The following is a 27219-nucleotide window of genomic DNA, read 5'->3' as shown; positions in this document are numbered from 1 at the left end:
GTTGCTATTTTAGGACAAGCCTTTCAAGCTGACGTGCTCTTAATTTGGCGAGGTATTAACTGTTCCGCTGTACGCGGTGGCGTGAAATGTGCGTTTTATGTTGTAATTCTTTAGGATGTTGACTTTTGGCTTGAAAGGTAAGTTGACAGTGGTTTCCTGTGTGGGGAGAAAATACACATGTTATGTCTCCGGGGCGATAAACCATTTTACTGTGCCCCATTCACGGTTTGGTTTTCTTGGATGTCTTGTGTTTGAAACCGGTCGTTTTTACTTAGGAAGAGAGATTGACTTTTTTCTTTAATGTTAACTGAGGATACAAACCCCCCACTAGAGTAGACAGGAACAGAGACAGGTTTTCTGACGAGTGATTTAGAATTGAACCTATTTCTTGCACTTCACTGTCAAACATATACCATGACAAGCCTATGAAGGAATAACAACACTCTGTTCGGTATGGTCATGTAATCTCCACCATCCTGACATTCAAATGTTTCTGAGAAGTTGAATTTGTGAATTGTGAGAGGCTACCTTACTTCTGTTTGCTAGTGCGCGTAATGAATAGTTCCGCCTAAATTTAAACTGCGACCACTGGGTTTTTTTTTGTGATATTCAAAGGAACCCAGCCACTCCGAAGATAAGATTATAGCATGGACATGACTTCCGCTTTAGTTTTATTCACTTTGATGTATCGCACGTATGAAAAATACTTGAACCTTTTTCAATAGTTGTGCTCAAAATTGTTATCTTGAGCATCACATATTGTGGTCATTTCGATGATTACCAGCAGAGTGGCGCTGACTTGTAACGAAATCCCAAATCGCCACAGAACTATTTAAAGCTTGTCTGAAGGAGTTTAGATTTTATCAGTACAATTGTACCACTCCTCAGTCATATTTATGTTGAGGGCCAGGGAAAACGAGTATTGCACCTCAAATGCTCATGCAAGGACTGCACAGTAAAATTGTCCAGTGTTGATTCAACTTTAGCAGAGTTTATACGGGTACTATTGTGTACAGTGGGAAATTTAACTCAAACGATGAGCATTATATGTAACTATAGTGTAAGAGGCTACAACAAATGTTTGTTGGATTATAATGCACATAGATTACTAAATACCCTGGAACACAAGTGGCCCCTCTACATGTCATATGTATTCTACGGCCTTTTGGCAACTCTGGATGAGGTATTTTAGTAAAGTGGTTTAAGATGGTCCTGGACTTCCAAAATGTGACAAATGTAGACACTTTGATAAACTAATGTAGCTTACCTTGGTCAAAGCTCGGTAGCCTTCGTTGCGGACTATTCTATTACAGTTGCAATGAAGCTAAGCTCAAAATTGGTGTTCCACTCCCATAATTCAATTGTTGAAACAGCTGAAGACTTTTGTTTTCCTACGCAATATTTATTTATTTTATTTACCAGGGACAGTGCACATTAATTAACATTTTCAGTTTCCACATCAATGTAAATATGCCCGAATTAGCTCATTTTCATCTATAGTCCCTAACCTGAAGTCTTTGGACTGCAGGAGGAATCCGGAGTACCCGGAGCAAACCCGCGCAGACACGCGTGGCTCAAACCCAGGAACTTCTTGTTGTGAGGCAACAGTGCTACCCACTGCGCACCGCGCCGAGTTAAGCGCTCAGTCTTTACAAGTTTCAACCACGGTGCTGGCAGCTGATCTCTTGCTGCAGTTGACGCTCGGGCACAAAGCTACATGCACACATTTTCCACATTTTTGCAGTGGGGATTCCCAACCTCGGTCATGGACTGGCATGTGCATAGTATACTCATTTTCCTTACAACCTCAATTACAATTGCTGACATTTAAATAGTAATTTGTATTTCATTAGAAATGTTAATATCTACTGAGAGATAACGTTTACACAAGATAATCTTTTAATATATGATGTTAGAAACATTTTGAACCAACATAAACTCGTGCACTTTCAATGATTCGGATCAGTTCACCCATATTCTCCGAATGCACTAACCGCTAGCTACGTGGAGTTGGGCGGGCCAGTTTGTTAATTATCATTAGCTTGGGTTATACCAATGTGCTTTGTCCCCCTTTGAACGTCTACTGGGGCGCTCACCGGTTCGCAGCCAGTCCCTACATGCACACGGACCGGGCATTATTCTAGCGCGTCGACGCGTCACTTTTACTAGCCAATCGTCTATTTATTTTCATCGCCACAGTCGCTTGAGATTGTAGCCAGGTTTATCTAGTTCGCAGCTACGCCCAGAGTCTTGCACGGTATTTTTATACTCGTCATATGTGTGCTGTCAACATAGGCAGCGGACGCGCGGCGGGGTGTTCTTTGCAATCGGTGTCTTCTTTCAGTGGACACTTCCTCGGCTCGCGAGCTCGGAGGGGGGAGAGGAGCTGGACACCCAGTGTAATGGCACACAGACTTTCGACACTGACACTTTTAATGGACGGGTGTTAACCACAACGGACTAAGCTATTGTTCACATCAGCACTGAACTTCAACGAACAGGTCGCGTTGCCTGCTGGTCACGGGCCAGTGTCGCCGCGACACTCTGGCTGACGTTCCTGGACGCGTGCAAAGCGATGGGCGAAGGCTGCTGGCAGAACGGGACACTTTCACCAGGATGGATGTGACAGCATTGAAGGGAATCTTGCCTCTGACCATCGTATGCAGCTGTTTGCTACTGATTTCTGCGGAGGTAGGAAACTCTTCTTTTCTCTTTTAAAAACGATTGCGTTTTGAGTTTCGGTGTTTCCCCTAATACAGTAAAAGCATTTTGCCATTGAGTGCTCACACCCTGTAATGTAATATAGAACAATAATAATAATTCACCACTGATGGCTATTGGCAACGCGCTTAAATCACTGAATATGCTACGCGCAACAAGGCATGAGGCAAGGCATGATGCACTTTATATAGCCTAGGCTACTTGTCATAGTCATACTAGGACTATTTAAGTTGTATTTGGCTGACAGGCTAAATCAAATAAGTGTTTTATGAATACAAATAAGTCAAATATGTTTAAGTTCAATAATACGATTCCAGAATAAAACAACCTAGGGTACATACTCAAACAATGTCATGAAATCTGAAACGCACAAGAAAAACGAGGTAGGTATGGTCAAACATATGTTGTTTAATGATCCAGCGCTGATATTGAAATTGGCTGCTTAACCCGACGTAAGCGCTAGCGGTTGTCCCTTCTCAACACAAAAGTTGATTTCATGATTACAAGACGGGTAACTTATAACCTATTCAATAGCCTACAACCAGGTGAGTAACGCAAAATCAAATATTCGTGTACGGAACTCCTTTATTCGCCCACGTCTTGTAGCTGTTGCCTAGCCCTAGTCAACTGAGAGAACGTGGAAGGGTCAGCTGTTGGGAAATATACATGAAAAGATAAGACCATTGGAAGGACATGCTCATTTTAAGTTTCCATACGAAATCACTGTAATTGCAGTGAATGTCCAACCTTTGTGCAATTAGAAAGGTACTGTCATTTTTAACCATGGCCGCAAGACCAGTCTGTTACTGAGCGGAGCGTCAGTGCTGCGCATCAAGACATGTTTCCAATTGCCCTCTGTTGCTAATACACGTTTTACATGAGCCATTGCGTGTATAATGTAAAATATACGACTATATCCTACAATAATTGACCGGACTACTATTTCTGTTTTGCTCTCAGAAGGTGTGTGGAATTGGGTTTTTAAAGACATTCATCATTTGACAAACGAGTCAAAGGCAAAATCTTTATTTCCTCTATTGCAGTCCTTCTGTACAGAAATATTTTCTATCAATGGAATACAAACATATTGCTCATCATATCGGCCCTCTGTAATAGGAAACAGTGTTTACTCCAGGTTGACTTGAGCAGTGTACTTTGTCCCACACGAGTTGATAAGATTATGTACCTTATAACTCCTCCCAAGAGAACAGAATATGACAACAAAGTGTAACTCATGCACTCCATAAAACCCTAGAAGAGCCATATCTTGTTAAAGGGTTCTTTGTTGGCTTCTTGTATGGCAGTTTTTACACTTCACACCTAGGACAGAGGGTTCCATAAAGAACTAAAAAGGGTTCCCCTGTGGAATCACACCAAATAACCCTTTCAGAACCCTCTCTAAGAACGTTCGCTGGCATGAATAAGCATATACACAGGCTACAAAACACATGGACTACACAACACCCTAATTGTATGCCGTGTTCAGAAATCACCAACAACATTAGGTACGCATTTGTGCTGGATGTGTCTCAGTGGCACTGGAAATAAACACTGCCTTTGACTATTGCTGTTATGTACAGGTCTGTCAGGTGAAGAATGCCTAATATCTTGGTGTAAAACAGCATTTTATCTCTGTTTTAAAATCGCAATGCGCTAGCTGTAAAGCAGGCAAGTCTTTCCCTCCGGCTCCTGCTCTGGACTGGACTGACGGACGGTTACAATTAAGAGCTCGAGCAGCTACCATACGTGTTAAAATCGCTACACGTCGCATCCAGTTCAAAGGGTGGCTTTGGGCTTGTTATCGATGGCAGGTTGATTTGTGAACCTGGGGGCTTGTCGTTCATAAATGAGCTCGTTTTTTTGAGACGGCGTCTGTGCGCCACCTGCTTGCTCGCTAGCTCTGTGGATGCAAATTGAAGCTGACGACAGGGGAGAAACCATCCTCTGCGGTCACGGCACTGCAAGATGCAACACGACCGTGTTCTTTTTTTTTGGGGGGGGGGGGGGGTGCAGGTGGCCCTGCAAATGAATAAGTTGACCGTGACCATATTTCCTGTGGAATGGAGTCTGATCAGGGTCAGGGCTATGGGCAGGCGCTGTGTCTGTGGTGTAAACTCGACAAGCACAGCACACTCATTGGCAGCATTGACTGCCCCCGTACACAGCACAAGCACGCATGTGTCTCCTAGCTTACAGTGTGTGTTTTCAGTTTTTCATTCAGCCTAATTAACTGCGGAAAGACTTTGTAGCACTACTGTCTTCCAGTCTACAATGAAAATCAAAAATCTTTATGGGATAATACATTAAAATAACCAGTAGTGCAGATGTGGTCATTGCAAATGTTGGGTCTTAAATGTGTCGGTTCTTTTCAGGGGACATCCAAAGACAACTACGTAAACACAGTGCAGAGTGCAGGTAAGCCAGCATGCTTTTTTTTCTTCTTCTTAAAGCTAGTATATCTAATCACTTTGAACCTTTAAAGTCGCTCATGGAACTATGAGGAGATAGGGGATTGTTAGGGGTGGGCAGATTTTGCCAAGATTGGGCAGTTTCACTTTTTAACTTCAAGGGACTGCATTTGAGTGGGTGCTTTGATGCCACCCCTTAAGACTGATAAACAGTTCAATCAGGGGGCGGGGCCTAGACTCCGCTTTAGTGCCGGTCATCTGGGAATGATGGAGGAATGTCAATTACTTTTTTTTGTTGCACTCAAGGAAAATAAAAAGGGAGGGGGAAAAAATGCATCACATCCACAGCCAAGATCCATATTCCCTCCAGTCCTGGAGCTAAAGCAAACGGCTGAAACCGAGCGATGCACTCTGCCAAGAATCATGCCTCATTTATGCTCAAGGTGAACCTCCAGCTTTTGCCCCTTGTAGCAAAGTCAAGAGAGAAACCCGATCTAAAAATAAAAAAAAACCTGTACTGGAATATTCCACTTCGTAACTTAATATAAATATAAAGGTATCTCCACTCAGTGAGCGCTTTATTAGTGCTTGGCTTCGTTGTGCCGGTAGCAGTTGAAATTGTACTTCCCTCTAGGGTCTTTCAGCGCACTTATCCCTGGTTATGGGTATGCACTTTGCACTTTCTCGTACGCAGGGGTGGTTCTAGGATTTTTTTTTTTTACTGGGGTGGCCAAGGGGGGGTCCAAGGGTTGTCTGGGGGTGGCCAACATATCTCCTGGCTTGTACTGGTCTACCTAATAAATTTCTCTCTGAGTGTGTGTATGTAGATATATATACATATATATATATATATATATATATATATACTGCCATTTTAATAGGGACCAAGGTTCAGCAGTAGTAACAGGAGTCACACGCAAACCCCCCCCCCCCCCCCCCCCCCCAACTCTTCTTCCATAGTGCCTTGAAGTCCTTTCCTCTCTAAAACCAGTAGATTTGAGGAGAGGAACACATTTCTCTCCCCTCCAAGCCCAGGCAGGTCTGCCTGTTCTGATTCCTGGGGCATGGAAACCCTCTCTCTCTCTGTCTCTCTCTCTCTAGAACGGGTGCAGGACTCCTACCCCTGTCCACTGCTCCAGGGACACCTATGCACCTGCGTGACCTTTGTAGGATTTCGGTTTAAAATACGTTGGTGCGCACGTGCGTTCTCACTCAGCTGTCAGGACGGCGGACTAGAAGAACCACGCATGCTGTTCAGCTCTGTCCCAGCTAACACTAGAAAAACGTTCTCTCACTGTTCTCTCAATGTTGTGGCCGTGTCGTGGCAATCTTATAACGTTGACAAAACATTCCAGCAACTGTGTCAGAATGTTTTGTGATAGCAGGAGGAGCTCCCGGTAAATACCATAACCCAACGAGGGGAACAAGCCATTCAGCCCCCTGCAATGCTCGCCTGCTCCAACCACTAAAGTGTCCCTCATACTCAGTGTGCCTAAATGCCAGTTCGCAAACTGCCCCTGTGATCTCGGGCCTCACGGTTACCCTGGCCAAGTGTTCCTGCGGAAGGTGACCCCAGGACCATCACCCCGCAGTCTGCCAGCTCTGGTTTCAGCAGTGTCTCACACTGGCATCTCTGCTGGCCCAGTTATAGCCTGGAAATGGGGCTCGCTTTGGGGTGAGGGGCTGGAGCCGGGGGGCCCTTCTTGCCTCTGCGCGGGGGGGGGCGGGGGGGTTAATCTGTTTGTCTGGGGCTTTTTTTGGCCAGCCGGCAGCGGTCAAGTGTTCAGGGTCCCCTTGGGTCAAACACACACCCACGCAATGCAGTCACACACAAACACACACGCACTCACTCACACCCACCCACGCACAGACACACACATGCACTCTCACACACGCACTCTCACACACACACGCACAGACACACTCCCACACACAAACACACACGCACTCACACACCCACGCACAGACACACTCGCACTCACACACCCACTCCCACGCACAAACACACGCGCACTCACACACCCACGCACAGACACACTCCCACACACAAACACACAGACACACTCCCACACACCGTCACACACACCTGTTCTTACTAACCAGAGACAGGCGTGGCACACAGCGCCCTCACCACGTGACCCCACAGCCCCACACGGGCCACTTCTTCTGCCCCCCCCATGAGAGGCGCGCACTGCGCACCACATCAAATACCCTCTCCAACCACCGCACAGAGAGGCTGGGAGGGGAGTGCCATAATGGGAGCCTGAGAGCCATCTGTGCTGGGGACAAAATAACCGAAATCCCGCCGTGAATGGGGACGTAATCTCTCGGTAGAAAATCCTTAAACACACGGTAAAATCTCCGTTCATTACTCTTTCAACCCCGCGTTTCTCCCTCCCTTTCAACTCGCCGGCTGTGAGTAGAACCACGAACACGATCTGCGGAGGGGGGGGGGGGAAAGGGAAAAGACTGCACAGAAAGTTGAAAGAGCGTAGCTTAGGTACACAAGAAAGAGAAAAGCGCCCACACCCTTTGGAGAGGGCTGGATATTAGAGCTCATTTTCCTCTCTGATGACTCATCCCCTCGGCGGTGATATTTCTGCAGGAGTAACAGCCCGCCAGGCGAAGGAGACCTGCACCGTCTCGCTCAGGAATGAGGGGGACGACAGGCCCTCGGCAGCGCTTCTCCCAAAACGGTCCCAGCTCTGGCGTTTGCTTTCTCGCCCAGCCCCTCTCAGTCTCCTCTAGGGGGCGCACTTCCGCACGAGGCCCCTGTCTCAGACACCCAAGGTACTTTCGTTCCCTCCCTGAGTGGAAAGAAGCTGCTTTTCGAACTAGCGACCTAATAGTGACAGATTAGCAAGCTAGCTATCTTAGTAATGTAGTTAGTTATAAATTTGACCAGGAAATACATCCTCCTGTGAAGAGGTATGCACACATTATCTGTGCTGAGCTGAACCTGTGGGCCGACCTTCTGTGTGCGGTCTTGGAGGCAATGGCTGGCCTCCAGTGCTCACTGAGGGAGGGAAAGTGCCTTGTGTGTCCCAGACAGATGCAGCACGTCTCCCGCACTCTCTCCCTGACCGCGTTGGAGCGCGTGGCCCTGGAGAAGCTGTGGGGCTCATTTCGCCTGAAGCCTCGGCCCCTCAGGGGAGCGTGACTTTAGTAAACACCGCATTAATGCTGGGGTAATCTACGTGGACTTCCAGGGCTTTATTAGTGACTGTGAACACAGGCTCACCTAGGCCCGTTCATGTGTTTCACTGTGCACCTCTATGTGTTCGGCTGCTGAGGGAAGCTCACATTTAATATGAACTCATAAAAAATATATATAATTTAAAAAATACTGTAAGCAAAATAGTTTTGTGGTTTGCACGTGTGTTATACAGTAAGCTGTGTTCGCGTTGGCACCTGCGAGCCCCTCGTGCCTGGGATAAACATTCCTTTAGCGGTATGCTTCCTCTGTTCAGCGTAAGCCGCTAACACAGCAACGAGGTGTTCTGTGATGTATAGCGCATCATGAAGGTTGCAAGGAGGCTGGAATAAACTGTTAAAATGTCAGCGTGCGGAAGTAGAGATAAAAAGGCACGATGAGATGTCCGTCACTGAAATGGCTCTAAGCCAGGGGTGTCCGATCTTATCCACAAAGTGCCGGTGTTTTAGCCCAGCACGAAGATGCCTGATTCTACCTATCATGGTCTTGATCAAAGACTATGATGAGTTAATTTGTTTAATCGGATGTGATAGTGTTGGGCTAAAAAAAATAAAAGAAATACTTACCTTTTCGGGTAAGATTGGACCCCCCCAGCTATAAGCCACTTGGGTTGGTTGCCATGTTTTGTTTCAGTTCCCATCACACCCCCCCGCAAGCTTTGTAATTTTTACCATGACAGAAACTTTACCATGACAGTTGGCAGTGGGGTAGGCCTACAGACGATGTGCCAGCTCTTGTGAGGATTTAGAAATTTGGCGCATCACACTAGGTAATGTGGCATAACGGAGATCCACACTGGTTTTACAGTGCAGTATGGTATTGGTCAGGTTGATTGCGGCTCTTTTATAGGGCAGTGTATCTGTCAGACACCACCCTCACAGGTGCTCTCTCCTTGAATCAGCATGTACTGGTCAAGCAAATTCAAATGAGCGGTTTATGGAGAAATCGTTAATACTAATGACTGTGTGTGTGCTCTCCCAGCTCCTCGTTCCTGCCTGGAGGGCTTCACTGCTCTGGGCTACTACAACGGCTCCGTGTCCCAGACGGATTCGGGCTCGCGCTGCCTGAAGTGGAGCGAGTTTCCCGACTATGTCCTGCAGTACCCGGGCCGGGGCCTGGGCGACCACAGCTACTGCCGCAACCCGGACCGAGAGGCCAAGCCCTGGTGCTTCATCCGCCAGGGCTCCGGGGCCATCGGCTGGGCCTACTGCGACTGCCACCAGGGTGAGTGTCTGTCTGTCTGTGTCTGTCTGTGTCTGTCTCTTGAGTGTCTGTCTGTCTGTCTGTCTGTCTGTGTCTGTCTCTTGAGTGTCTGTCTGTCTGTGTCTGTCTGTGTCTGTCTCTTGAGTGTCTGTCTGTCTGTCTGTCTGTCTGTGTCTGTCTGTGTCTGTCTCTTGAGTGTCTCTGTCTGTCTGTTTCTGTCTGTCTGTCTATGAGTGTCTGTCTGTGTCTGTCTCTTGAGTGTCTGTCTGTCTGTCTGTCTGTCTGTCTGTCTGTGTCTGTCTGTGTGACTGTCTGTCTGTCTGTCTGTCTGTGTGTGTGTGTGTCTGTCTGTCTGTCTGTGTCTGTCTGTGTGACTGTCTGTCTGTGTGTGTGTGTGTGTCTGCCTGTCTGTCTGTGTGTCTGTCTGTGTGCTGTCTGTCTGTGTGTCTGTGTGTCTGTCTGTCTGTCTGTGAGTGTGTCTGTGTGTCTGTGATTGTGTCTGTCTGCCTGTCTGTCTGTCTGTCAGTCTGTTGGTCTGCCTGTCTGCCTGTCTGTCTGCCATTCTGCCAGTACCATCACTTACTTTTCAGTACCTTTCTCTCTCCTTCCCCCTCGCTCTCCGTACTCGCTCCCACGCTCTCTCTCTCTTTCTCTCTCTCTTTCTCTTCCTCTCTCTCCTTGTGTTTTGCTGGGGTTGATGGTTTTCTGTGCCTTGTGATGTTTTGTTGTACCGTCACGATAAGTGTGTGTTAAATCTCTCACTCCCTCCCTCTCCCTCCCTCTCTCTCTCTGCCTCTCCCTCCCTCTCTCTCTGTCTCTCTCTCTCTCTCTGTCTGGTTGGCTTGGGGCGGGTGCTAATGCATCTGTCTGCACGAAACGCTGAGCTGCATGTCTTGTCTCTGATTCTGCCTGTCAGCGCAATAAACAAATGTCATGCCTAAGGAAAGGTTCTGGCTCTGGGATCCTTTGTGGTGCCTCCCTGCTTATCATTAACCGCCTTTCCCTCTTTGAGCCTTTCCATTTCAAACCTGTACATTTCTGAAGCTAATGGCCTTGCGTCTGTGCGTGTGGGTGTGTGTGTGTTTTGTGGGATTGGCGGGTGACTTGTGTGTGCTTGCTAGACTAATGGGTTGAGTATGTGTTGTACGATCGAAACAAGCAGCGCTTCTCTGCAATTACCCGGGGCTATAATCGGCGCTGTTAAAAGATATTGCCTGTGATTATACAGACACTGTGTCTGCCTATCGACGGCCTGTCCACTGGGAATGTCGATGTCGAAGGCCTGGCAGTTGTGTGCTCCCGAATGTCCTTTCATTAGCCGTCGTGCCTCCTCTAATGGCCCTCTCGTCTCACCTGTGCAGGTGCGGCCCGGCTGGTCGGTGGCTCGCCCCCGAAAAGCGGGCGTCTGGAGGTGTACCTGAACGGCCAGTGGGGGGCGGTGTGCGGCACGCACCTCACAGACCGAGACGCCAGCGTCATCTGCAGGCAGCTGGGACTTGGGTAGGGTCAGAACCGAGTCGTTTGAGCTTGGGTTGCCCTGTCTGGGCCAGTTGTGTGATGTCAACGTCGTCGTGACCATACGTCCCTTCCCTCCGCAGTTTTAAATAGGAGTGGGTTGGGCTCCAACTCCGGCCCTCTCTCACGGGTTGTGTGTTTCCTCAGTGAAATCGGCACCGCCCTCCAGCACTCGTATTTCGGGCCTGGCTCTGGACTCTTCCACTACGACCGCCTGGGCTGCCGCGGCAACGAGAACTCGCTCCTGGAGTGCCGGAGCAGGAAGTTTGTCACCGGAGACTGTAACCACGGCAACGAGGCGGGGGTGGTGTGCGCCCCCCCTGAAGGTGAGGAGGTCGGGCGGGCGGGCGGGCTTTCTGTGAGCTTCAGAGAGACTCTCTGTGTAGTTTGGTGTAGGAGAGCTCCAAAGGTCTTATGAGTCCTGAGTGTACTCTGGTGGTCCCCAAACTGAGCGTGGGGGCTCGCTAGTGTCAGAAGAGGAGTTACGGTGGCTTGCGAGACGACACACAAAGTTACAGTAATTTAGAAAATGAACCTCAGCCTCTCACCCGTCCAAAGCTTTGGTAGACAAATGCATTACCAGTCAGCTAAAGGCAAACTCACCCATAGCCAAGGGCAACAACGAGGGTTACTTCATCAGGGAGCGTTGTCGCGGTAACCTGCTACGAGCCTTCGTTTTCCGAGCAAACTAGCCAAGCTAACCCTGCTACAATTACTGGACGGATTGTTTTTGCAGTGTGTAGGGCCTCTGTGTGCCAGCGCAGACACTGCCTGTGTGTGTACATCAGAGGGAAAGGGCCGGTTTTGCGTTTCACTGGGATGTCAGATCCATGGTTTGGCTCTGACTCAAACACGAGTAGTGTAACCTGTCCTCTGGACCTCTCCGCACAAGTGGGAGGAGAGAGAGAACGTGTAAACATGAGGGAGAGAGCGTATCCCAGAATGCCAGTGGTATATTTAGCAGAGGTGTGAATAATTTTGTCTGGAACATTAGGAGGCGAGAGCCATCTGAGAGGCCTACTGGGGGCCTACTGGGGGCCTTACTGGACAATCATCACGTGTCTCCCCTGGACACCCCAGATACCCCTCTTACGCAACCCAGGTCAGGCTCTGTCCCTTTGTGGAACATGACATTATAGATTACATTACAGTTATTTAGCTGATGCTTTTATCAACAAAAAAAAATAACTTTCGATGAGGCTAAATAGCGGCCAATCCCCCCTGGAGCAATGTGGGGTTAAGGGCCAAATAGGCAGTCTTATCGTGGCGAAACTGGGGCTTGAACCACCAACCTTCCAGATCCAAGTCAAGCATCATAGCCACTAGGCTATAGGCTGCCCCATGATCAACTATTTATTTTAATTTCATTTTTTTATTAATTTATTTTGACTAACCCTGGAGTTGGGTCTGGCTCGCCGCAGTCCCAGCCAGTCCCCCAAGGAATGATGGTTGAGAATGGCGACTGTTGATGGAGTTCAGAGCCGTAATGGCGGGCATGGAAGTGTCTGCCAGCTGTATGTGTCGGTTGAGGGAATGCAGGATGTTGCAAAATGTCACCCTCTAAAGTACAGCACGCTCTAAAAGTCCTTTCAACATCTACAGTCTCCGGCCTTAGCTTAAGCCATCAGGCAATCAACTTACTTGCGTACTATTACTCTACCGGTTTTTTTGGGCTGAATGGCCTGTTCTCATCAGTATGTTATGTTGTTATTGACTATACAAGTTGTATACAACTTCTATACTCAACAGGAGGCATGTAAGCTGATTCTGACACAGTCACTGTCTTGCTTCCTCTCAGAGCTGGAAAATCCAGGTTCAGAAAGTAAAGGTCCTCCACGGTGTTTTGTTCCACTTACCTGGATTTGCTAATTAGCACAATTCTTCAACCATTAAGTAGTACTAATTAGTGGAATGAGCTGCCCGAGTTCAAGAAGAAACACACAAACTTTTACTTTTCTGACCCCTGGACTTTCCACCTCTGGTTTCTCTTGCCTTATGTTTAATCGCGAAATGATTCCTAGGCTTGGAATGGAAAAATACTTGACTTCAGAATTGACCATCCAGATGTTAAATTACATTACCCTTGAGCCTTTTTTTGAAAATGTGTTGTCAAACACATCTAGTCAGAGTAAAGACAAGGTGTTTGAAAATTATTTTTGTGTGACAGTGATTGACAGCTGTGGCCCTTACTCATCTGCTTAACCAAACAGACTGGCTCGCATAACTTACATTTTATCTCATCTATTTACAGAGCTGGGTATTTAGAGAAGCAGTTGAGGTTGACCACCACAGCAGTGTATTAACAATTCAAACATGCAGCCTTACAGTTCCAGTTCCAGTCTCTTATAGGCACTGTTATCCGTTAAGGCTTATGAGGGTTAGTCAGGATACATTCTCAGCATTTAACATTTAGACATTTAGAAAAAGAGGGTACACAGTCCGTTATACATTTCCCTTGCCTCAAGCTCTCATGGTTCGTTGCAGTGTCTTTGCCGACGATGTCTATGATGGTCTATGTTGGTCAAACACTCGGTGGGAATTGTGTTACAGTGCCATGTTATTTTTGCCAAGCATGACTGAACAGTTATGACATTTCATTTGAAACGTATGAAAATTAATCAAGCTATACGTAGTTTATATTATGACCGCAATAAACAGAAATAACAACATAACTAGCATGAAACAAAATGGAGTGAATTTTTCCTCTAACATTGAATGTATATCTCCCTGCTTTTGAGGTCTAGTCCAGTTTGATCCTTCTTTCAAATATTCCTGCAGGGCCATAACTTAGAGCACTCTGTGGCAGTTGATGTTCTGCCCTTGGACCTGCCTTTTCATGAACATTAATTAACTTCCTTGTAATACCAGAAACTCCCGTTACCCACCAGAATGTCCTATAAGTTGGACGGATAGAGAGTGCAGAAGAGGAATGGGGTGCTTCCTAGTACTCAGACAAAATGTATCCTCCTTTCCTTCACTTGTCTCCTCCACCCACACTTCTGAATAGGAGGAGGAGACGAGTGGAGGAAAGGAGGATGTATATTTTTTGTATTGGGGCGCACCCAGAAGCTGATCGTCTGATTCGTCTGTGATGGAGTTTCATCAGCTGTCTTTTGTCTCTCTCAGGCAATGGCACCCCCTTGAGGCTGGTGGGTGGACTGGAGGACTTTGAGGGCCGGGTGGAGGTGTACCACAAGGGCAAGTGGGGCTCCATCTGCGATGACCAATGGGATGACATCGACGCAGAGGTGGTCTGTCGACAGCTGGGTCTGGGGTAAGTGCTACTCTGGGGCAGCCGGCAGCCTAATGGATAAGAGGCTTGATAAGGTGTCTCAATAAGATCTGTGCAGCTGCCTTGAGCAAGACGCTTATCCCCATGTTACTCCAGGGGCGGGATTGGCTCCTGCTTAGTCTAATCAACTGTAAGTCCCTTTGGTTGAAATGGGTAAATAACATGTAATGTACTCTGTGTCCTTAGAAGCAAACTTGTAAAGTTAGTTGTTTTTTAGTCAGTGTTTGTTAGCACCCTAAGCAGGTTCTAGTCCCACATGCATAGACTCTCAAGCTTCCTCATGGGGCTTTAGCAGCATTAATGTAGCTCAGCACAATCTGTGAACATTGAAAGGCACGTGGTATGTTTTCAGTGGATTTGTTTTGGTGGGGGGATGCAGTTGAATGCCACAGTTGTTATGAATCTTTTCATGTTCTTGAGCTTTAGAGCTTTAAGGTTCAGAGGGGAGAGGAGAGCTGCAACCATAAGGGGATTTCCCTGAGCCACTCCACACACGCGCACACACACACGCACACACACACTCACATGCACGCACGCACACATGTACACACGCACGTGCACATGCACACTCACATAGTGTCACATTGCAGAATGCCTTTTAGAGTACTGCTATGGTAGGGATGGATTATTCACCCATGTTTGAATGTGCTTGTTTGTGTGTGCCTGCTGTGTGTGTGTGTGTGTGTGTGAGCGCATGTCTGTGTGTGTATGTGTGTGTGGGCTGCGTTTGTCTGTGTGTCTGTGTATGTATGTGTGCGTGTCTGTGTGTGTGTGTGTTTGTGTGCATGTGTGTCTTTGTGTATATGTGTGTGTGTGTGTGTGTGTGTGTGTGCGCGTGCATGTGTGTGTCTCTGTGTGTATGTGTGTGTGTGTGTGTGTGTGTGTGTGCATGTGTGTGTGTCTGTGTGTGTATGTACCCAGGGGCATCCCGAAGGCCTGGTCGTGGGCGCACTTTGGCCCAGGCTCGGGGCCCATCCTGCTGGATGGGGTGCAGTGTACGGGGAACGAGCTCTCGCTGGAGGAGTGCTCCCACCGCGGCTGGGATCGCCACAACTGTGACCACCTGGAGGACGCCGGGGTGTCCTGCAACCCCTACACTGGTGAGAGCGGCCAATCACAGCGCTCCGTTCTCCTTTACAATATCCTGGATCGTGTGTACATGCGTGCGTAAGTGTATGTGAATGCGTGTGGGTATGTGTGTGTGCATGCTTATGTGTCTGTGTCTGTGTGTGTGTGTGTTTCAGATGGGGAGATCAGGCTGGTTGGAGCAGACAGCCCATGGGAGGGCAGGGTGGAGGTGTACCACTCTGGGGACTGGGGCACTGTGTGTGACGATAACTGGACCCAGCTCCACGCCCAGGTGGTGTGCAGGCAGCTGGGCTTCAGGTGAGACTGACAGCCTTTCACCTTTCACCTTCCCTCTCGAGACTCGAGTTCTCTTTTTCATGAACAGTTTTTTTAAATAATTTGAAATAAATTACTGTGTGTAGAAAATATTACATTGTATGTTTGCTTTACCTAAGAAATAAATAACAAGTGATACACTTGCACTTTGTAGCGTTTGTGCCTGCCACTACCGGAGAATACTTGAAATTTGATAAAGTAGAGAGTCATTTGAATCAGGAAGTATCAGGGGTGCCACATGGCTCTGTAATTGGCCCTCTCCCCACTCTTGGCTCCCAGGGATAAACTTTCAGCACAGCGTCAGGCTCGTGCTTGTTTGGTCTGTGTCTCATCTGTATCATCTCGTGGGATAATATTAGATTCAGTGAAAAATTATACACATTATGCTGAACTTTATACAGCATGTATTGTAACATTTGACAGCTTAAAGAAGTGCCTGAGTTAGATCCCAGGCTCTAAAAGGGTCTCATGTCCCACCAGTTTCCTGTACATTGTCTAAATACAGTTCTGGTTAATGTTCTGTTGTCTGCCAATCGCTTAAAGGGACAATTGAGTTTCTGGCTTTTTTGTTTTTTTTCTGTTTTACCGTGTGAGTTTCATTAGTTTCATGATGTACGATATTGTAGATTCGTACAGAAGTTTCTCATGACCAGACAGTTTTACAATGACTAGTATAAAGGCATTCAGGAGTTTGTGAAACTACACAAAGTCAGAAAGCAGGAAATGACACTAAGTAATACTGTAAGATGTAATTCAACTTCAATAATAAGCAGCTTGTACTGAACCTCCAGTGGGAACGGAGTTGGCATATGTAAACACGAAGAAAACAAAATAAATAAGCAATATTGAAACAAGGAACTCACAAGCAATATTCTAAGCATCCAGCATGTATTGAGTTCACGTTGGGTTTTGGGTGTAAACCTTCCTTCAGTGCGTGCCAACCCGAAACGCACAGGGGCCGGAGTGGCTCTGTTGTAACGCCGCGTTTGGCCAGCAGGGGGCGAGCGGAGGTGGTGCCGGACGGGCAGTATGGCGAGGGGGCGGGGCTGATCCTGCTGGATGAGGTGCAGTGCCTGGGGGCGGAGCGGTCCCTGCTGGACTGCGCGCACGGCGAGTGGGGCCGGCACGACTGCTCGCACGGAGAGGACGTGGGCGTGCGCTGCCACAGGGGGGACGAGACCAACGACGTCCCCGACACGCCGCCCGTCTCAGGTACCAGCCCCGGGGCCTCTCACAGCCCGGCCGGGCCCAGCGGGGGCAGCGATCCGTGGGTCTGCAGGGGCAGTGTTCTGTGGGTCTGCAGGGGCAGTGTTCTGTGGGTCTGCAGGGGCAGTGATCTGTCAGGCTGGGGCAGTGTTCTGTGGGTCTGCAGGGGCAGTGTTCTGTGGGTCTGCAGGGGCAGTGATCTGTCAGGCTGGGGCAGTGTTCTGTGGGTCTGCAGGGGCAGTGTCCTGTCAGGCTGGGGCAGGGATCTGTGGGTCTGCAGGGGCAGTGTTCTGTGGGTCTGCAGGGGCAGTGATCTGTGGGTCTGCAGGGGCAGTGTCCTGTCAGGCTGGGGCAGTGATATGTGGGTGTGTGTGCTGCAGGGCCCCTGGTGAGGCTGGTAGCGGGGGAGAGCCGGAAGGAGGGGCGTGTGGAGGTCTTTGTGAACGGCCAATGGGGGAGCGTCTGTGACGACGGCTGGAATGACCTCAACGCAGCGGTGGTGTGCAGGCAGCTGGGATTCGTGTAGGTATCTCTCTCTCTCTCCCTCTCTCTCTCTGTCTCTCTCTTTCTCTCCCCATCTCTCCCTCTCTGTCTCTCCCCATCTCTCCCTCTCTGTCTCTCTCTCTCTCCCTCTCTCTCTCTCTGTCTGTCTCACTCCCTCTCCCCATCTCTCCCTCTCTCTCTGTCTCTCTCCATCTCTCCCTCTCTGTCTCTCCCTGTCTTTCTCTCTCTCTGTCTCTGTCTCTCTCTACCTCCTTTTCTCTCTCTTTCTGTGCGGTGGATTCATGTGGCGGGCGGTAGGTATGTGTTGGGTGGGAGAGTGGACGGGGGAGGGGCGGAAGATTTGTTTGTAAGTGAAATGTTCAATAAAGAATGTCAAAAGTCAAAGTCCCTCTCTGTCTCTCCCTGTCTCTCCCTACCTCTTCCTCTCTGTCTCTCTCTACCTCCCTTTCTCTCGCTCTCCCTCCCTTTCTCTCTCTCTCTCATTCTTCCTCCCTTTCTCTCTCTCTGCCTCTCACTCTCTCCCTCCCCCCTCTCTCTTTCCTTCCCTCCCTCCTTTTTCCTTGCAGTAAAACTTTACTGTGAAAATTCCCCTTCCCTCGGGCCCTCTGGCTGTTTGAAGCCGAGCTCTTTAAGTGAGCTGCCCGCTGTCATTTTTCCATGACTCATGTTAAAGCTCAGAGCAAAAGTGATCCGTTAGGTGCCCACCAATCACAGGAGGACAGAGCAGAGTGTGAGGGGTGTGGAAAAAGGCACGTTTTGGCCTACCGTGTTCGTCAATGCCTCTACTTGGAGGTAAAAAGGGATATACAGATATTATCTAACCCATTTATTCCTGGCTGGAGATGCTGAGGGGCTGGAGCCTATTCCAGGGGAGAGAGCCAGGAATCCACCCTGGACAGGGCACACACAACATCCACTCATACCTACAGGCCATTTAGAGTAAAGGGGTAGCAGTAATTGAATATTTAGAATTTTGTGTAATGGATACTATCATGACTCGTGTTTACACAGAGTGCCAGGACCTCTTTGTGCTGCTAGACAACATGCTACTTCCTGAGTGCTGAAAGCAACAAGCTGTCTGTCCATCTAGATCAGATTGCATCATGGGCATTGCCCTGGAAGAGCATCACAACTTCACCCCACTTCTGTCATTTTTGCTATTGCACTGGATCTTCGAAGTTGGGTTTTGGGATTATTCTAATTTTTTCAAAATGTTTTAATCAACAACCCCAATTCTTTATTTTATTTTTGACCTTTTCTCTAAATTTGGAGTAGCCAGCTGCACTTGTGACCTGTCTTTCGGTCTTGCTGCTCCTTTCAACTCTGTCTGCATCTGTCTGTCTGCTCCCGCATAGTGAGGGAGAAGCAACCCTTCTTCCCCCAGGCTAAAGTATTCCCGATTCTGCACCCCTCCCCCCCTCTGTCTGTTTCAGCGGTGTGTCCAAGGCCCGGTCCATGGCGTATTTCGGGGAGGGGCAGGGCCCCATCCACCTGGATAACGTGCGGTGCTCTGGGAAGGAGGGCTCCTTGGGGGAGTGTGTGTCTGAGGGCCCGGGGCCCCATAACTGCAGGCACAGCGAGGACGCGGGGGTCATCTGCGACTACGTCCCCCAGCCCGCGGGAGACAGCGCCACGCCCGCCCCCTCCTGCGGCCAGAGGCCCAACGCCCAGCGCCGGCGGAGGAGGATCATCGGAGGAGACAAGTCCTTCAGGTCACACACACACACTTATATATATACACACCCAAATATATACACTTACACACACACACACACACACACACATACTTATATACACACACACACACACACTTATATACACACATACACACACACACACACACACAAGCACACACATATACACACATACATATATACACACAACAAACAACCGCACACACTCGCACAAATACATACACACACATACATACACCCACTTACACACATGTACACAGATGCACACACACACATATACACACATACACAAATACATATACACACAACAAACAACCGCACACACACACACACACACACACACATATACACAACGCACTCACACATACGCAACACGCACACACACACACACACACCACATATGCACACACACATAAACACACACACACACACATGGCTATCGACATACCCATTTACACGTGCACACCTATTTTCACTGGGACACACACTCTTCCAGGATCACATTTCCTTACTGACCCTGTGTATACGGACTGATGTCTGTGTGTAATTGACTCCCCCATGCTAGATGCTTATATTTTCCACAGGGCTCCTCTTTCACCTCTCCCGCTGTCTAACGGACCTCCTCCGTCTCTTGGCTTGTCTCTCCGCAGGGGGGACTGGCCGTGGCAGGTCTCTCTCTGGCTGAGGTCTCAGTCCAAGGGCAACCATCCGCTGTGTGGCGCTACCCTCATCAACTCCTGCTGGGTCCTGACTGCTGCACACTGCTTCAAGAGGTGAGGCCCTGACATCTAGTGCTTAGATGTGGTATTACAACTTAATGTCCTTCCAAACACTGTGTTCTAAGAAAGAAAATATTTTGCTGCTTACATTTTGGACACGTTTGCGTTTAAAATAGCTTGTCATCGGTTAATGATGGGGAGGGATTTTCTTGTGCGCGGACACCCACAGACACACTTACTCAGACACAGAGACACTCACGCACACAGAGACACATAAGTTACATACATTCACACCCACTCACACACACACACACACACACACACACACACACACACACACTTCTTCCTTCTCTGCTCCAGTCTCCTTCCTCTCCCCTCCAGTCTCTCCGGGTTGAATGTATTTATACTGGCGTGTAAATTCAGAGCTGCGTCTGCCAAAGTTCCCCTCCGCTGTTGTTCTTTCTGGCACCAACCTTCCCCTCTGCCTGAGAGAGTATGTACTAATGCCTTCTCTTTCTCTCCCCCCTCTCTCTCTTTCTTATGCACTCCCTCTCTATGCATATAATCCCCTTCTCTCTCCTCCTCCTCTCTTTCTGCCCCCTCTACATCTCTCCCTCTTTTTCTTTTTCTCTTTTCACTCTATCTCACTCCCTCCCTTGCCTCTTCTTTCTCTGCCCTCTGTATCTCTCTCCTCCTCCTCCTCCTCCTCCTCTTTTTCTCTCTACAACACTGCCTCTCTCACCCCTTCTCTCTTTCTCTACTGCCTTTTTTCTATCTTCCCCCACTCTGTCTATCTCCTACTTTCTCTCCCCCCTTTTTTTCCAATCCACTCTCCCTTTCTGTCTCTCAGGCACCTCCTGCAATCTCCATCTCTCCACCTCGCTCCCTCTCTCTCGCCGTCTCTATTGTCTGACCCCCCGAACACTGTCTCTACTGCCTTTTTTCAACCTGCCCCCACTCTGTCTCTCTTCCTCTCTCTTTCTTTTTCTGTCAAATACAAATTCAAAATGCTTTATCGGCATGAGAAGATACAGCTTATGTTGCCAAAGCACAAAAAGAACATGCACAATTGAACACATTAACAAACAGTGGACATGCCGTTTACAGACATGCATGTATAGGCCTACACAGTGAGGCTCACTGGTTGTCTCTCTGTTTATGGCAAGCTGTGACAGAATTAGCCGCTATTGTGGTGGCCATTTAAACTCTTTCTCTCTGCCCCCCTCCCCTCCCTCCCTCTCTCCCCCTCCCTCTCTCTCCCCCCCTCCCTCCCTCCCCCTCTCCCTCTCCCTCCGGCAGGTTTGGCACCGACCCGTCCCGCTACACGCTGCGTTTGGGGGACTACCACACGGAGGAGCGGGACGACTTTGAGCGCAGCCTGTCCCCGGAGCGCATCGTGGTGCACGGGAGGTACCACAGCCAGGGCTGGGAGCACGACATCGCCCTGCTCAGGCTGCGGGGCGCCCGGGGCAACTGCGTGGCCTTCAACCCCCACACCAACGCCGCCTGCCTGCCCGCCCAGGGGAGCAAGTGGGGCAAGAGGCCCGCCGCCTGCATCATCACAGGGTGGGGGGTCACAGGTACGCTGGGGGGGTCCCCGATGTGTCATCACAGGGTGGGGGGTCACAGGTATGCTGGGGGGGTCCCCGATGTGTCATCACAGGGTGGGGGGTCACAGGTACACTGGGGGGGTCCCCGATGCGTCATCACAGGGTGGGGGGTCACAGGTACGCCCGGGGGGGGGGTCCCCGATGCGTCATCACAGGGTGGGGGGGTCACAGGTACGCCGGGGGGGGGGGTCCCCGATGCGTCATCACAGGGTGGGGGGGTCACAGGTACGCCGGGGGGGTCCCCGATGCGTCATCACAGGGTGGGGGGGTCACAGGTACGCCGGGGGGGTCCCTGATGCGTTATCACAGGGTGGGGGGGTCACAGGTACGCTGGGGGGGGGGGGTCCCCGATGCGTTATCACAGGGTGGGGGGTCACAGGTACGCTGGGGGGGGGGGTCCCCGATGCATCATCACAGGGTGGGGGGTCACAGGTACGCCCATGAGGGTCCCCCATGAATCGGTCACATGGTCGCGTGCGGATGAAGTCCGCAGTTGTGACCATATCACAACAGTATATCCACAACGCAAGCATCTTTGAACAGGCTTCCACTTTCTTTTTTAAATGAGAGTATTTAATTATTAACATTAAGGGTTCATATCATTTTATTATGTATTCTTCAAACAAGCTGATTATTTTCCCCACAGTCCCCAAATTCCAAAAAACTTGAAATATGAATGTTGTACATTTTGTATTCTACCTATTTCGTGATTAGGAAAATTCACACTGCTTCATCTCTCTGTCTCTCTCTCTCTCTCACACACACACACACACACACACACACACACTCTCTCTCTCTCGTTTCATTTTCATTCATTTAAAAAGGCCTGCTGCACTTAAATGATAAGTATACTCTTGTGCTGCCAAAACACACACAGGAATAACAAATAGGATGCAAAAATAACAGAATGTTTCTTGGAAAAAAAAGCATCCGTGTTGAATTACCCACAGGCAATACAAATAAACAAATAGCTCTTTATTTTGTCTTGGTGTACGTATACTCTGTCTCTCCCCATCTCTGCAAATTCATGTTTTTCTTCCTCTGCAGCACACTCCCTGGTTTCTCCTTGTTCATGTTACATCTTTTTCTCATTCCTTTTCTCTCTCCCTCCTCTTCTCTGCTCCCCTTGCACTCTGCCCTTTTCTCACTCACTCACTCACACACTCCTCCTCTTTTTCCCTCTGCCCCCTCACTGAACTCACGTCTCAGATCAGTTCTTTACATATCATACATTTATATACAGGTGATATACAGGTATATATACGTAGGTATCATAAAGGTGATATTGTATATAATAAAAACCAATAAGAAAAACAAATACAAGACGATCAGCCATGTTTTTGATCAGAAAGTTTGTTTCCCCCCTTTCTTACCCTCTATCTCACCTCTTTCTTTCTCCCTCTCCTCTCTCTCTCTCCTCCCCCTCCCTCTCTCTCCCTCTCTCTCACTTCCTCCCCCCTCTCCTCCTCCCCCCCTCTATGTCCCTCTCTCTCTCCTCCCCCCCTCTCTCTCCCTCTCCCCCCCTCTCTCTCCCTCTCTCTCTCTCCCTCTCTCTCCCTCTCTCTCCTCCCCCCCTCTCTCCCTCTCTCCCCCTCTCTCTCCCTCTCTCTCTCTCTCCTCCTCCTCCCCCCTCTCTCTCTCCCTCTCTCTCCCTCTCTCTCCCCCCCCTCTCTCCTCCTCCTCCCCCCCCTCTCTCTCTCTCTCTCCCTCTCTCTCTCTCCCTCCCCCTTCTCTCTCTCCTCCCCCTCCCTCTCTCCCTCTCTCTCTCTCCTCCCCCCCTCTCTCTCTCCCTCTCTCTCCCCCTCCCCCTCCCTCCCTCCCTCTCTCTCCCTCTCTCCCTCTCTCAGACTCGGAGTACTCCCGCACCCTGCTGCAGGCCTGGGTGCCTCTGCTCCCCTCCCGGCGGTGTAAGCAGCGCTACGGCGGGCGTTTCACCAGCCGCATGCTGTGCGCCGGCAGCCTGTCGGACCGTCGCCGCGTGGACAGTTGCCAGGGCGACAGCGGGGGCCCGCTGGTGTGCCAGGACGAGGGCGGGCGCTGGGTGCTGACGGGGGTCATCTCCTGGGGTCACGGATGCGGCGACCCCTCCTTCCCGGGCGTCTACACGCGTGTCAGCAGGTTCCTGCGCTGGATCAAGCAGGTCACGCAAAGCGAGCCCAAGATCTGACACGCCATTGGCTCCCGACAGTGCCGTGTGACCTTTTCGGGAGTGAGGGAGGGAGGGGTGACCGTGGGATGTACCTGCCACACGGCCCTGGCCAGCCGTCATGTCCTGCACCAAAACTGCTCGCCTAATCCCCCTCTATTCTGCCACATTCGATCAGACACCGCACAGTGTGTCCCAAAGGAGTCCCAAAAGCGCAGTCACAAAGCCCCAAATTTGGATATTTAAGAAGGCTGCACATAATGCGATAACTATGCATACATTATGACTCCATTTTGTGTCCCTGGTGTCCACACGCCATTTTTTGCAGATTAGTTTTGGTGCAGGTACCCAGCTAACTAGTTTTTGGTTCTCTGAACATTCCCAAAACATTCAGAAAGTACATTTTCCCAACACTTAATTGTGTCCACCTTCCAGAATGCTCCTTTTAATGTTCCTGGTCATTCATCTTAATTCATCGGAAATGTTTACAACGTTGAACAAATCTGCCGTTTCAGTTCTCATTCAGAACGTTCATAAAATGTTCTCCATGATGTTTTTCCCTAACAAAGTGAAAACCATCTGGGTGAGGTTGCCAGTAAATGCCTGTAAAGTTTTCCTGTGACTTTGACAGAAATAGTTTGGAACGAGAAGGTGTCCCGAGTCAGTTTGGGGAACATTCTCATTGTAACATTATCCAAAACACCGAATGCAGATGTACTTGAAAATGTTCCCCATACATTGTGGAAACATTTCGCATTAGCTGGGTGCTGGTCAGGGCCTGGTACAGGTGTGAGGAACTGAAGGGCTTAGGAATGAGGCTCCTTGTATGGACGGGAGGAGGGAAGAAGACGTTCTGTGTGCTGTGTGTCTTAAAACAACGAAGCTGCACTTCATAAGCATTCCAAAGTATGCATGTATTACCAAACCATTTCCAGCTCTCCGCGCCATGCCAAACTGCACTCCGCTCTCCGAGCCGGCTCGAGTTACCGTTTCTTCTCCGCGACTTGACGGGCAGACGACGGTTTTGAGGAAGGAACAAAAAAAGGAAAATGCCGTTGGCGCCGTCTGGGAGAGACGCGCGAAAGCCCGAAAGCCGGCGGCCGCGCGTTTGAGCCCTCCTGACGTGCCGCCTCTCAGAATGCCAACCGGAGGCTGGAGCTGTATCCTTCCATCGCACGAGAGGGCCTATCTCCGGCGGCCATCTTGGATAGCGGAACTCTCCGGCGCGGGGGACGAGCGGCACTCATCTGCTGGGAGCGGTCGAAAGGGCCGTTAGAGGAGGGTGTCAGCCGTCGCCCGTGTCATGAATGAGAACGCAGACAGAGGATGAATTGAGTTGTCTCTGCTTGCGTTGGCTTGATGCCCAACCCGGGAAGAATGGCACTGTCTGAAGCACTGTTAGCCTTCTGTAACACAACCCCGGGGTTGTAATGAGAGCGGTGCTCAGCTCGACAGCTCAGCGCCCCACAATAGCCGGGCTTGGCGCGAGCGCGTCTTGCACGAAAGTAAGCTGGTTTCTCCCTGTCAGCTGTACACTGGCGCTACGCCTCTGTGGTCTGGATACGCTGGCAGTAATTCCAGCCCCAGCGCCTTGTCTCGGCAAAGCGGACAGATGGAGCGGGTTAAAGCCAAGTTGACGGCGGTGTCGCGGGGGGGCTGCCTGTGTACCCCAGAGACATGGCATCGATGTTGTGGCCTTTCATTGTCAACTGGAAACACCTGGGGCAGCCCACGCTTCTTAGTCACTGTCTCAAAAGCCTCTTCACTTCCTGGGGTGCTGTCCGGAAGCGCTTGGATTTCATTTCTTTTTTCTTAGCAGTGTCACAAGCCATGAGAGTACATCTGCTATGGAGCAAGCAAGGACAAAAGTCAAGAGTTTTGTCTTGGGGGTTTATGTTTACTAAAAATGTAACCTTTTTTTTTTTTTACTTGTCTGTTTTATTTATTTTTTATGGAGACGGATTTGGCTTTGTCTGTTTTCAGCCTTCTGAGAAGGCCTCTCCATGCCAATCAGATTCTAGCTGGCCTTGACTGTGTTAGTAACTGGTCATTCGAACTTTGTTGAAGTCTTAGAAGTCTTTCACAGACAGAATGAATATATCCAACATATAGTATGTCCTGTCTCATATGCGTTACATGTAAATTGCAGTTCTCCTTGTTCGTTAAGCCTGTGTATCTGATTGTACAGGAAATGGGTGAGCATTGGAATATCTTATTTCCAAGCTCACCACAATTATGTTGTTTTTTTTTTTTTATCAAGGTGAAAGGAATTTGAGGGGAGAGGTTTGTTTTTGCAGGTGATGTATTGTGGGATTAAGTACTTGAATAAGGACTACATGTTGTGTTCTTGTAATGTGCAGTATTAACCTTGGGCAAAGGATGTGCAGCAGTGGAAATGTATTAGGGGCGGTCAGTCCGCAGATGTGAGGAAAACTTCGCTGCTGGGCTGAGAAGAGGAATGCCAAACTCCCTTATCCTCCCTTATCCTCCCCGAGACATATGCACGATTTCTCCACTGACGGACGCAGGTGCAGAGACATTATTCGGAGATCGAAAGCAGGTGTCGAGACATTATTCTGAGATGGGGAGATATGTTTCCCTCAGGCAGAGGACTGATAACACTTAGCCCAGATGCCAGTCACTCAGATAGCCTCTGCCGGTGAGAGAGGAGTGTGCATTAATCCCGGTGCCTTTCACGCCTGCTCTCACTCAGCCATGAACATTCCTCATACGCGAGTGAGCCCAGTGGGTTTTTGGTCAGTGTTCAGTGTGAATGTCTACACGGGGGCTAAACAGCATACACGCACAAGGAATGTAAAAATGGAGCTTGAGAATTTTTACCGATTTTTTTCACCTGTCTGTGATGATGTCACCTGGACCACGGGGAGAATTGGGCCCCGGCGGCCCCCGGGGATGAGGGCTGAGCGGACATGATCCGATCTGGAGTGAGGTGAATATTTCCAGCTCGTAACGTGAGCGGTGGCAGCCTCCCCAGGGTGCTCACAGACTCTAATCCTCATACTGTAGGGCTGGTGTCACCTGACCACAGAGGCCATGCCTCTGGCCCCAGTCACCCTGGAGACAGGTGTCTGTGTTGGTGAAAAACCAAGGAAGAATTTCCTGACATCTTGGGACCAGGTCTACAAACATGATGAACATGTCATCTGATCCAAAACTGTGTGACTCCTACTAATTGAAGTAGTGCCAGTCGCTTCAACATATGTTGAATGTTTATGTGGCTAGCACTACTTCAGTTAGCGTGAAACTTTCAAAGATTTCAGTAAGGATAGGTTAGCCCTGAGCCCACCCTCACTCAGTCATCCTCACTCATTCTGAAAATGCCACTTCCACCCCTACACTCGGGGACCCATTTCCTGTCAGGTCAAAGGTCGTCAACTTTGGTGTGGCCCATCTTCGAGGCCCTGTTAGCCAACAGCTCTATGTTGCCCTAGTCCGCTGCCTGCTTTGCCTCCAACTGTCTGAAAAAGCCATAGTGTTCAGTTACTCTGTCTCCTGCTCTGATGTAAGCAAGCTTGAATATTTCCAGGTGAGAAAGGTGATGAATAAAGGTGGCCTATGTGGA

At 49.3% G+C, this 27219-nt stretch overlaps 1 protein-coding gene across 1 annotated transcript; it reads left to right on the top strand.

Moving 5' to 3' along the window:
• On the top strand, positions 1 to 27219 carry si:ch211-51a6.2 (neurotrypsin). The gene is made up of 15 exons (XM_061228807.1): positions 1 to 137; positions 2345 to 2691; positions 5094 to 5136; positions 9325 to 9567; positions 10908 to 11046; positions 11209 to 11387; positions 14188 to 14335; positions 15275 to 15453; positions 15598 to 15739; positions 16755 to 16969; positions 17344 to 17485; positions 18901 to 19179; positions 19812 to 19934; positions 21180 to 21460; positions 23338 to 27219. Exons 2-15 carry the CDS (start codon positions 2617 to 2619, stop codon positions 23655 to 23657), a joined length of 2508 nt encoding a protein of 835 aa, XP_061084791.1. The 5' UTR covers positions 1 to 137; positions 2345 to 2616; the 3' UTR covers positions 23658 to 27219.

This window comes from Conger conger, chromosome 18 (genome assembly GCF_963514075.1).
Source record: "Conger conger chromosome 18, fConCon1.1, whole genome shotgun sequence".
Lineage (NCBI taxonomy): Eukaryota > Metazoa > Chordata > Actinopteri > Anguilliformes > Congridae > Conger > Conger conger.
The sequence above is the reverse complement of the archived record's forward strand: the minus strand, read 5'-3'. Positions and strand labels throughout refer to the sequence as shown.